The sequence below is a fragment of the Polistes fuscatus genome, unplaced genomic scaffold (assembly GCF_010416935.1).
Source record: "Polistes fuscatus isolate 324 unplaced genomic scaffold, CU_Pfus_HIC Scaffold14, whole genome shotgun sequence".
NCBI classification, from domain to species: Eukaryota; Metazoa; Arthropoda; class Insecta; order Hymenoptera; family Vespidae; genus Polistes; species Polistes fuscatus.
In genome coordinates, this window is record NW_025113042.1 from 2631875 (window position 1) to 2644231 (window position 12357).

At 27.4% G+C, this 12357-nt stretch overlaps 1 protein-coding gene across 1 annotated transcript; it reads left to right on the forward strand.

The window, feature by feature from the left end:
• The first annotated feature begins 10002 nt into the window (after positions 1–10002).
• On the forward strand, positions 10003–12083 carry LOC122514309. Its single transcript, XM_043631041.1, has 4 exons — positions 10003–10096; positions 10495–10621; positions 10704–10943; positions 11308–12083. The coding sequence occupies exons 1-4, from the start codon at positions 10003–10005 to the stop codon at positions 11660–11662; spliced, it is 816 nt and encodes a 271-aa protein (XP_043486976.1). The 3' UTR covers positions 11663–12083.
• Positions 12084–12357: the final 274 nt, after the last annotated feature.

Below are 12357 nucleotides of genomic sequence, written 5' to 3' on the forward strand. Positions count from 1 at the left end.
AGAGAGAGAGAGAGAGAGATAAAGTGCGTGCATCGTTTTGTCATCAAAACTAGTACAAAATATTTTATACGACAATAATTGCTAATGCGCGTGCTCGATTTTCGGGGTGACCAAAAAAAGAGAGAGAAAAATAAAATAAAAAAAGAAAGAAAAAAAAAGAAAAGAAAAGAAAAGAAAAGAAAAGTTTTAACAAAAGTTTATCCGCGACAGACTTTTTTGAAAAAAATCCTATTTATTATATTATTATATTTATCACAACTAAATAATATTTTTACAATATATATTTCATTGAAGATAATTATTAATTTACGAAGAGAGAGAGTCGAAAGATAGAAAAATGATTCGAGCGAATATATAAAACAGTAAAAAATGAAATGAAAGTAATGGCGAGAGAATTTAAGACACTATCCGCCCCCTCCTCGCTCAAAAATTACCCTTAACCCCCACTTCTACCCCACTCTCCATCCAGCACATTATCGTTGGTTTACAATTTTGTAAAAGCTTATTTAAAAACGTTTCATCGATGATAGAAACAAAGTTTAGGTTTTTCTAATCATAAAATGACTGCGTTTGATTGTCTAAAAATACAAAAAATGAAAAAAAAAAAAAGAGAAATAAAAATACAAATGAAAGGAAGAAGCAAAAGAAAGAGAGGAAAGAGAGAGAGAGAGAGAGAGAGAGAGAAAGATCGCTATTTGTATTTAAAAATAAGAAATGTATTTAATATCATCGTCGTTGATTATGCGATTTAATCGACATGTGAGACTCGCATTGATAAAACGTAGATAAAAATACCTAGGCACGTATATAGTTATATTCGTGCATGCATACATACATAAATACATACAAACACACATACATACATTGACACATATATGCATATGTAAATGACGTTAATCCAATGATCTCAGTTCGACGAACGTATGAATGAATTAAAACGCATAACAAATGGAAATCGTTTTGATCTACTTCATCTACCAATTAAATATTTAATACTGCAACGATCGATACGTTGAAAGGAAATAAAATAAAAAAAGAGAAGAGAAGAGAGGAGACAAAAAAATGGAAATGAAAGATTGACAATGTTCACATATCGAGATCGATATTCGGAGTTTGAATTAGATGAATTAAAAAACGACGAGGATTACGTAGACGAACGTAAAAACGTTAAGAGTCAATTGGAAATAAATCTAATATAATAGGGATTATCGCGAAGGTTGGAATCTTTTTGTGATTATAATTTTGTGTGATTCCGAGTATGTTTCGTGCTTGGAAAATGTGTATAATAATTAAGTAGGTATATAAATGAAAAAAATTAAATTAAATTAAATTAAATTAAATAAATAAATAAATTAATTAATTAATTAAGAAAATGAAACACACTGTAGGATACATGTAAACATAAATATATATATATATACGTAATAAGAAGAAGAAAAAAAAGAAGAAGAAAAAGAAGAAAAGAAAAACTTGTAGTAGTACGTGCTTTTTAAAAAAGAAAAAAGAAAAGAAAAAAGAAAAATAAAAAACACGATGATAGTTTAGCCGTAGGATGGTAAGAAAAAAATAAAAAACAAATAAATAAATAAATAAATAAATAAATAAAATGAAGCAAGAGAAACCGTAAGGGCAGCGTTAACATCTGATTCGACTCCGAAAAATCGAGCGAGAAACTACGAGAAACGTTCCTTGAATGTTAACGAGATATATTTAAACGAAAAAAAAAAAAAACAAAAACGAAAAAAGAAAAGGAGCTTGTAAACGCATCATAAGTGTGTGCGTGCCTGCCTGCCTGCGTGCGTGAATGTGTGCGTTCGTTTATGTATTGTACGGATATATATATATATATATATATTATCGTGCGAGTTGATTGATGATAAACGTTTCATTCGTCATCCAAAATAATCGAAATATTTTTAAATCCAATTTTTGTCAATCGTTTATTTTGAATCTCGACGTTTTAAAAACGATCCTAAATAATCTAAATACCGATCATTTTATTTCGTCTATTACCTGCGTATAAAAAATACCTTATCTATCCTTCCCGATTCGGGGTGGGGGGGGGATGGAGGAATGTTTTTCTTATATTTTGTAAAAAACCAACCAAAAGAAAAAAAGATGAAAAAGAAAAGAAAAGGATATCCAGAAAATATAAAAAGAAAAAGAAGGCGAAGAAGAAGAAGAAGAAGAATTAAAGAATAAGGAAAAGAAGACAAGGAAAGAAAGAAGAATAAGAAATTTATTGCTTAGTTTTTTCGTTGTTGTCTCGAATTTTAATGAAACGTTTTATTTATAATAGTTTTATCTTCTTCCTCTTCCTCGTTGTTTTTTTTTTCTTTTTTCTTTCTATTATATTTTACGATGGACAATTTTTTATTATTGATCGATTAAAGTATTTCCTTGTTTATTAGCGATAAAACGTTTATTTATTTTGCTTTTGATCCTATTAAGATAAATTATCTCTTTAATAATAAATTGATCGATAATTTTTAATGAAATTATATTTAATTGTTCACGTAATTGGTTAAACGATGATGCAGAATTTGAATGAATTTTGAAAACCGGCTGATTCGAATGATGAATTTTACGTTTAGTATTGATCGTATACATTTCTACTCTATGGTAAGTAGTAATAGAACTATTATTAATAGTGATCAAAATCGAAAGATGGCACTCGTTGTTCTATTTCGAAGAAAGGATATGGTATTTCCTATGGTAACGTCGATCCTGTCGAATGATTCAATATTTCAAACAAATATTAAATTATTTTTATTTTTTTCAGAAATCGATTAATTAAATGACGTTAAATCTAATATTTATTGTTTATTTATTTCCCATTATTATTATTATTATTATTATGACATGTAACGTAAGAAACTCGCGTTCGCATAAATAAATGTTCATTAGAATAACGAAATTAAAGACTCGATATGAATTTTTATATAAGTGAAATAAAATTTTGCACACATACACACACAATATCTTTGAAATAATAAATAATTTTTAATAAAATAAAATGATAGTAGAAAATTTGACGAAAAAATTTAATTACGTCGATACTTACCCTTCGTAAGTATAAGCATTACGAAGGGTAGAAAAGATTTACGATAAAATCCGCTTAAATTTCTCGATAACTGCGCATATTCCAGTATTTTCCTTCTGATCTTATTTTCATTCATTTTTTTGTTTAGACTAGTACGTAGAACAATTCCATTAATGTAATCTCTTGTGTGAGAAAATAAATGTAAATTATAATAGGAATGGAATATAATGGTAAAAGAAGAAAAAAAAAGAAATAAATAAAAACTCGATGCACGTTTATCTCAAGTTAGAAAATATTAACAGTGAGGATTATAATAATATCATTTCGCATAATTAAAGATAGGATTTTTGCATAGTTGAATCTGAACAGGTTTAACGTGTTCTTAACAAATAATTTTCCTCCTACGTTTGTCTTCTCATTGGTTGTTCTAAAGGCAGGCCTCCAGAACGTGATATTGTAGCAATCCTATTTAAATTGTTAATTATGAGTCTACTTAAAGAAGAAAAAAGACAGTCTAACGGACAAGAGGTGTGTACTATAATGCTCGTAATAATGGACTCGTTAATTAGTCTGTTTCTTTAATTTATTTTTTTTCCTTTTTCATTGGAAAATTCAGTGGAAAAATACGAAACGATTTTCGAACGATATATGAAAGAAAATAATGTGAACATAAAGTAAATTAATATTTAAAATCATTTTTTTTTATTGTTTCATAGACATTTTTAATCAAAGTTGTTCTGTATACACATGATTTAATAATATATTAAATTCTATATATTATAATAAAGAAGAATCAAAAAATACAATTAATACAATTGGTGATATAATAACTGAAATACATTTTTTAATGAACGAAGTAATTAATTTGATTTGAAACAATAATAAAAATAATTTTATCGACGAAGAAATAATTAATTAGATCGAAAATAACAATGGAAATAATTTTGTAAAAGAAACAAAAAAAAAAGAAAAAATAAAAAAATAGAATAAAACAATTAATTTTCTTTGAAATAATAAAGAATAAAAATAATTGTGTGTAACAGACATAATATAACTTGATTTCCTAGTTCTGCACACCTTTTTGTATTAATCAGATTTATAAACAGCATTCCACGAATTGTTAACATGATATAATTCGCAATAAAATAATAATAATAACAGTACTAATAATAGTATCGAATCGACCAAGCATAAGATATGTATTAGAATAATAAAAATTTATTATCAGGAGAGTAGAGAGGGAGAAGGGGTTTTTTTCTTTTTTTTAAGAATATTCTAACAAATCAATAACGTCAGTGACATTCTTTAATACAGCTAGGATAAAATAGATATTCTTTATTACCGAAATGTATCAAGGTAATAAATTATCAGCACGTGCAAGGATCGTGGTAGTGTGAACACTAATGACGACTTTATGATCGATGTTGTTAAAACCATATCCTTGTCATACGTGGGAATAAAGTGTATATATGTTATACGTGATATAGGAAGAAGATATATATATATACAGAAAGAGAGAGAGAGAAAGAGAGAGAAAGAGAGAAAGAAAGATAAGTCATTCAACAGGATTCGTATGGGATAATATACTATCGTCCTTGAGTAAAATTTTCATTAGGTCATTGCTGCCAGACTCGATAATAAATTAATCGTTTAATTTATCTACATAGATCAGGGTTAATAAATTATATCGATAATTATTAAAACAATGTGTTGACGCGTTTAGGATAACTTTCATTGTACAATGTTAACCTTCTTACAAACTAGTCATTTAATTTTTACAATTATTATAATAGAAAATATAATATGATAATTGTTATAGAAAGTCTTGTTATTTGAATTGATTGAATGATTCTTTTCGAGAAGGATTAGTTTTATTAATATGTGTTTTAAATAAATATAATCAGGTTTTGCATGAGTATACGTGATAGTCATAGATATAACAAAGTCTAATATATATGATAACAATTGTTAAAATAATTGAATGAAATTTAAAGAAAGTGTATGGAAACTAATCGTATATAAAATAATTATCTTACGTTAGAATAAATCATCTAAACGATAACAGTGAGATATTCAAGAATTGCTCGTTAGCGAGACAACGTGCCAACGGAGAAAGAAAGATAAAAATCTAGCCTTGCATCACAGGTGTGGTCTGCTACGTAGCTCGTCGTCATTACTTAGCTTTGCAATATGATTTATTAACGTGCTATATATATTCCTGTGGCAAATCAAAACCGATTTCGAACGATAAGAATTCGCTATGATCTAAAAAGAAGATATTATAAAGAAGAAAGAAAGAAAGAAAGAAAAAACGAAACGAAAAAGAATTGTACAGAATAATTGGATAACAAAAATTCGCACAGGGGTTTTGTTTTTTGTGCGTGCATTATTATACGAGACGGAAAGTGTTATAGATCGGCCTTTAAGTTTAAATCGTTAAGTTTAACCTCGGTGTGAGACCGTCGCTTTATTGTTTAGCTCGACTCGCTTGTTAATATTATGGAATAAACCTAACTATATTGGATTTAACAAAAAGAAAGTACAGTGTTGTAATACTGCCCTTGCTCTAAATCGTTAAACCGAATTAAGTATATATATATATATACATATACATATATCGTTCCTGTCGAATGGTAACGTACGTAGGAAAAAAAAAGAAAAAAAAGAAAATAAAACGAGGCAAAAGTTGCATTCCGTATTTACGATATCTAATATTAATTAATTATACAAATTATCGCGTCTATTAAGATATACTAACTGCGTGAAAAATGGAACCTATCAGATGTAATAAAATTAATCGAAGTTGATAAACGATTTTTACGTAAAATGTATAATAAAAAAAAAAAAAAAAAAGAAATCAAATTATCTCTGTTCGTGAAAACAAAAAAAAAACAAAAACGGAAAAAACGCGTGGATATACTTGACATAATATTTTACACTGATACAGTAACAGTTTGATATAGTATTTAATTTTGATAAAAATATTCATACCGCATATATAGTTTTCGATTGGATATAATCAACCGATCAGAGACATTTCCGTTAGTAATATGTTGATAGAGAGATCAAATAGTTGACGATAATTAAATGTTAGCACATAAAACTTGCTTATTATACTTTGATATTTAAAATACCTACTCGCTATTCCGTTCTGTTTCTTCGTTAAATTATGATAATGTAATTGTGCGATGAAATATTTAGTATTACGTAGTGTTAGTTTTTTCTTTTTTTTTTTTTTCTTTCTTCTTTACTTTCAGAATTAATTTATGATCTTAACATCTAGACAACACGATTCTAAATTGTGAGTGGGTATTCAAAATTAATAACATATGAGAAAATGCATCTTATTATAATAAATATTTGAATAATATCTAACTTGAGAAAGAGGTATCGCGAAAATTGCGTCATTTACGTTCTTAGGATGTGGAAATGGGTGCCAAACGAAGGAAGAGATCATGTATGCTTAGAATGCGAGACGAATAAATGTTAAGATATTGCGAATTGATTAACATTTCATGCTGGACGATTTATTATATTTTTTGCCCATTTTACCATAATTGCATGAAGGCTTGCATGATCGTTACTAAGACGTCGTAGCAAACGTTGTCGTCGTTTTACTTTATCATATATTATTATTCCTTTTATATTTATCATTCGTCTCTTCGTTAACAATGAAATCATTTACTTATTATTTTTCTTTATAATGGAAATAATTAAATTTATAAATAATTGAAAAAAAAAAATATATAAAATTCTTCACGCTTTGTTGGATATAAAAAATGAGAAAAGCAGATCTAATAATTATTTGAATAAATAATATATTACACACACGCGCACTCTTAGATCATATCTATTTAAAATATCAAAGTATAATAATAAACAGTTATATTATATTAATGGTTGTGTCATTAACAGATAAAATCTTCAGCTGGTGCATCTGTATATATTTCAATTATTTCTTTTTTTATTTTTAAATCCGTATTCATCATATGGTTGTTGTAAATAAATTTAATAACTACGCGATTGACTATTTCTTGAAGGAGTATTTTTTTTTAAACCGTCGATAAGTCGATAATTACGCGATATGCAATATTCTAATTTTCGATTTCTCGGTTTGCAATTATAATAGTAATAGTAGCAATGTCGGACCTGATAGCAAATATTTCTTTGATCATAGCTTGTCATCGATACCTGTGATCGGTTAAACTTATTTTATTTTATTTTGCATGTATAATACTAACTAACATAAGACGTGGTAATATTTTTCATTCGTTAGGATTATCAAGGTACAAGTATTATAATAATAATCCTTTTCAAGTTAACGTCAACGATAGAATTTAATAATTTGACCTCAATCGAATACTTTTCAAGCACATTTCATGACTGACAGATTCGAAAATTTTCGGCTTATTACATCACAGGATCAAATCTCCATCCTAGATTTGTCTATTCTTCAATCAAGTTATTCTTTTCTAGTTCTAGACGTTTTAACTCACACGCGAAACGTTCTTCCTTCGAATTCCGTTTTATTCTTCGTTCGCTTTCGTCTTCGTACTTTTCAATTCAATTAAAAGTACTCAAATATCATTAGCGAAGACAATTTTATTTATTACTAGAGAAGCGAAGTGACGTTTAATTAAATGTTACAAACCGAATGCGTCATATTCTTACTTTTCCTATTTTAAACATTTTCCAAAGACTTTTAAGAACAAAAATCTATCGAATAATATAAATTCAATGAATATTAATAAATAGTAATTAATAATTAGAAAACAAAATAAATCATCATAATTTTGTATATATTAACAAATTTTCACGTTCACTCGATAATAATCGTTCGTTATCTCTTTTTATTTTGTTTTATTTCTTTTTTTTTTTAATAAGACAATTCTTTCTCGTTTCGCGAAGGACACTCCTTGAATCGAAACTTTGATCATTAAATAAATATAAAATATTATTTTTCCTCCTGTCTATCAGTTTCGGTTCGTTTATTTTCCCGTTGAAATAAAATTGCCCGATACACAACGTTCTATTCTAGAATTATTCAATCACAAGGTTGTACTCTAATAAAGGAAGCAAACGAATACCATTGCTTAGAAACTTTCAAGGCCAAGGGTTTTACGAAATTCACCGATCCCAAATCTTATGTCGAGCGTCAGCCTTATTTCTTCTCTTTCCTTATCGTTTTCAATCGTTATTGGAAAGGAGGGAAGTGGAGAAGGGGAGAAGAGGATAAGCCTTATTAGGGAAAGGGTTTCCCTTTTAGTCGCCTTTTACGACAAGCAGGGACTACTGCAGCCTTATTCTTTTCCCCCAGGTCTGCGGGGGGGAATACTCTTATTATTAATATTATTATTAATTATTATTATTAATTTTCCTGTGTCTTATGATTCTCCAGACGGATCACCCATCCATGTTACTAACCGTGACAACGCTGCTTGACTTTAATGTGTAATCTGACGGAAATTATTAATTCAATATGAGCATTAATTTTTTTTACTATTATTACTATATTTCTTTATATTATTATTATTTTCTATTCATTATATATATATACTCGTATTAAATTAAAAATTATATATTATATAATATAATTATTATATTATATATAAATTTATTATATATATATAATTATTATATATATTTTTGAATTATATTTTCTCTCTCTTTCATCTAAATATCATAAAATCTATGCACTGCACAAACGGTACATTTTTTTTAAATCTTGAAAGGTGTGGAGAGTTACGCAACGATTTCTTCTCGTCTTAGTTAGTTTCCTCCTACGTTTACATGCATATGCATCTATTAATCGACGGATATTAAAAACGACCCACACGAAGCGTCTTAAAAAATGTATGTGTGTGTGTGTGTGTGTTTTTTTTTTGTAGTCCATTTTTAGAAAAATACGAAACGTTCCGAAATCTTCCGAAATATTGGAAATACTTTGCAATCCTTTTTCTTATTATTTTCTTATATTTTCTTTTCTTCTCTACATTCAATAACTTTGTCAAGTCCTTTCCTTTTTCGCTTTTTTTTTCTTCATTTACAATTAACCATTCGTACCGCGTTCGCTTTAATGAACAAAAAATCTTCTAGTATGTCATTAGTCATTTCCTCCTTCCTTCTCTTTTATTCTTGACATCAATAGTATCTGTTTTCTTTGCATTGCTATTATTAATTCTTTTATTGTGTTCATGATATTTTATTGATAATTATTATTTTATTACTTATATGCGAATTTAAATCCATTTATTCTTATTTTGAAATAATTAAAGATTTGCGTTAATTTATTAAAATTATTTCTTTTTAATAATGGACTCATAGGATTTTCCCCCCAAAAAAATATATATATAGATGCATTTATGCCGTAAATTATTATGATGAAACTTCGTTTGATAAATTCGTGGAAAATATTTGACTATATTAGCTTTGTTATTAACGATATAAAAAGAAATTCATTCGTATTTAATTGAAAAACTGGTTTTAATTATATTTTTCAGATCGGACATTTATCACTTAAAAAGAAAGAAAAAGAAGCGTGAAGGCTATTAAAATTTTGTAGTACAACCTTTTTTTTTTCTTTTTTTCTTTTTTTAATGAAATGAAATCATTCGTGCTTGAATGAAACTAGTCTCAAATTATACATCTGTTCCTGTCTGCATGTTGTTGGCCTTGAAACATCATAGATCTTAAACGATTAACGAGATATTTAAATCGAACTCATTTGTGTACAAACAGATACGCGAAAGAAGAAATATATCGTCAAAGCATTTGTCAAATTTCGACAAGTTTCCTAATCATCCATATATTATAAATGTATACATAAATATTTATAGAAAACCTTGAAAATGATCAGTAACCTTTAAACGATTCTCCCAGACTATTCTTGCAAAAGGTTTAACGTTTATGACAATTAGTTGATTAATAACACAAATAATACGTTAATAGATAAAACAATCATGTGCATAATCGAGAAAGGACTAATGTTTTTAAGTATCATAAGTGATACAATTTGTAATTTTTATAAAATTGCAATAAATGAAACAGACGAAGGTAAAAACAGTGAACAAATTTAGAATCAATTTGAACAAAACTAAACAATCCTTACTAATAAATCATTTTAGTTTAAACGTTAAAACGAACAAATGATGCTCGAAAATAGCGAGATACTTTTCTTTGTAATTTGTATAATAATTCATTTGAATAATTATCAATACGGGTGTCTAACAGATATAAGTGGATAGGTTGAAAATTTTTGAGCTCAACACAGAAACCATTTTTTTTCTTGACAATCTAATAGAAGTTTTACAAAAGAATAGGCTCAAGACTTTTCAATCCTCCACATTGGTAATCAAATTATATTTTTCATGTGAATAAAAATAATTATATATTATAAAATTCATAGTTAAAAAGTGAAAATAAAAAAAAAAAAATATCGATTTTTATTTTAGATACAGAAAAAAGTGCAATTTTTAAAGAACAAAATGGGAAACCCATTAAGCCTCCTAGGAGGTCACAAAAATATTCAAAATTGAATGAAAATAATGAATTCTTCTCTTCACAACCGTCAAGAGAACGGTTGGTCAAAAAAAAAAATGAACTATCATTAATTATTACTTTAATTAATTATTATTCCTTTAATTTTTTAATAACTTTGTAGTTGCAATACGAAGGATTCAACGATTTCGAATGATCAAACAAAAAGATTAGTTAGGGTTCAATTGGAAAACATTCCCAATAAAACAACGTCAAATAGTGAAGAAAGATTGAATTCGTCGAAATCGTTAATGTCTAAAAATGACGTCAATTTTGTTTCAAACGATAACGAATTAAAGCATTCGTCGATAATATTATTGGAAAATATAAACGATTACGCGGAAAAATCTGTAACGAGGAAAACGTACGTACGAACAGATGAGTTATTTTTAATCTATGCATTTATTCTTTAATTTTTACAATCGATTTTTATCAAGATGTAATACACGTGTCGTGATTTATATAAATTTTATACAACAACAAAGTCACCGATCTTTCCCGTAAAACAGTTTCTATGAAATATCGTAGATAATACGTGACCCAATTGAAAAGATTTTAATCTGACATGGAAATGATTTCTTTTTTCTAATAAATTTATATTTAAAAAGTGAAATAAACCTTTTTGTTTTTTTTTTTTAATTCGTTAAAGTTCAAAACTTTCGAACCCACACTCAAATATTTGCATTATTTATGATTTTATTTATTAATAATTAATTGTCTTCTTTTAGGTTGAACGTGAGAAACGAAGAAATACAAAACGAAAATGACACAATTTATTTTAGTTTGCCAGAAAATTTAGGTTTCTTAAAAAATCCTATATTAACTTCTACAAAAACTAATATTTCGGATGAATCAAAAATAATAAAAAAATATATCTATTTAATTAACGAAGATAATTTGAACAACGATGTTCCTCAAATTGTAACGATAGAAATTAAAAAAAGTACCAACCCAAATCGTTATGGAAATCATAATACTGCGAGTTCATCGAATTCGTATCACAGGAAAAATGAAAATTTAGAAACGAGCAGTATTAAAAGAAAAAAAAGACGATCAAAACTATTACTATGTTATTCAAAATAATAAATAAATTAAGTAAAAAACAAAATATTGTGAGAAAGTTATAACGAGACTCCAGGAATGACGGAAAGTATCGATTTTAAAATCTGAAAATTCGATTGTTATCGATTTTTCCGAAAAATATTATCGAGAGCAACGGAACGTTTCATTTCCCGTAGAATTCGTTTAGGTACGCGAATACTCGGAAGATTATCTTTTCTTCCTCTTCTTCCTCTTCTTCTTCTTATTTTTTTCAATAATTATTTAAGGTTATATTTCGTTTCTTATTACTTTTCTTGTTTGATCTTTGTTACTACTACGTTATTAACTTGTTAATCGTTCGATCGTTTATTACTTACATCGATTATAATATCATCAGCAAGCGCGAGCGCGAGTAAGAAATACGAAGAAAAAGAAAAAAGAAAAAAGAACAAGAAAAAGAAGAAGAAGAAAAAGGAAGAAGGAAGGGAAGGTGAAGATAAGTGGATGAAAAATCTTGGCTAATTATCACCGACGCGGCTCGTCTATTCCGTTGGATATCGGTAAAAAAAAAAAAAAAAAAAAAAAAAAAAAAAGGAAAAAGAGAAAAAAAAAATAAAAAAATAAAAACTTCTCTTACTATTAATGACGAATCATCATCATCATCATCATCATCGTTGTTGACTGTAACGCACAGTTCTTTAGAAATCCTTACGTCGTTTTCTCGATGGTATTTCCAC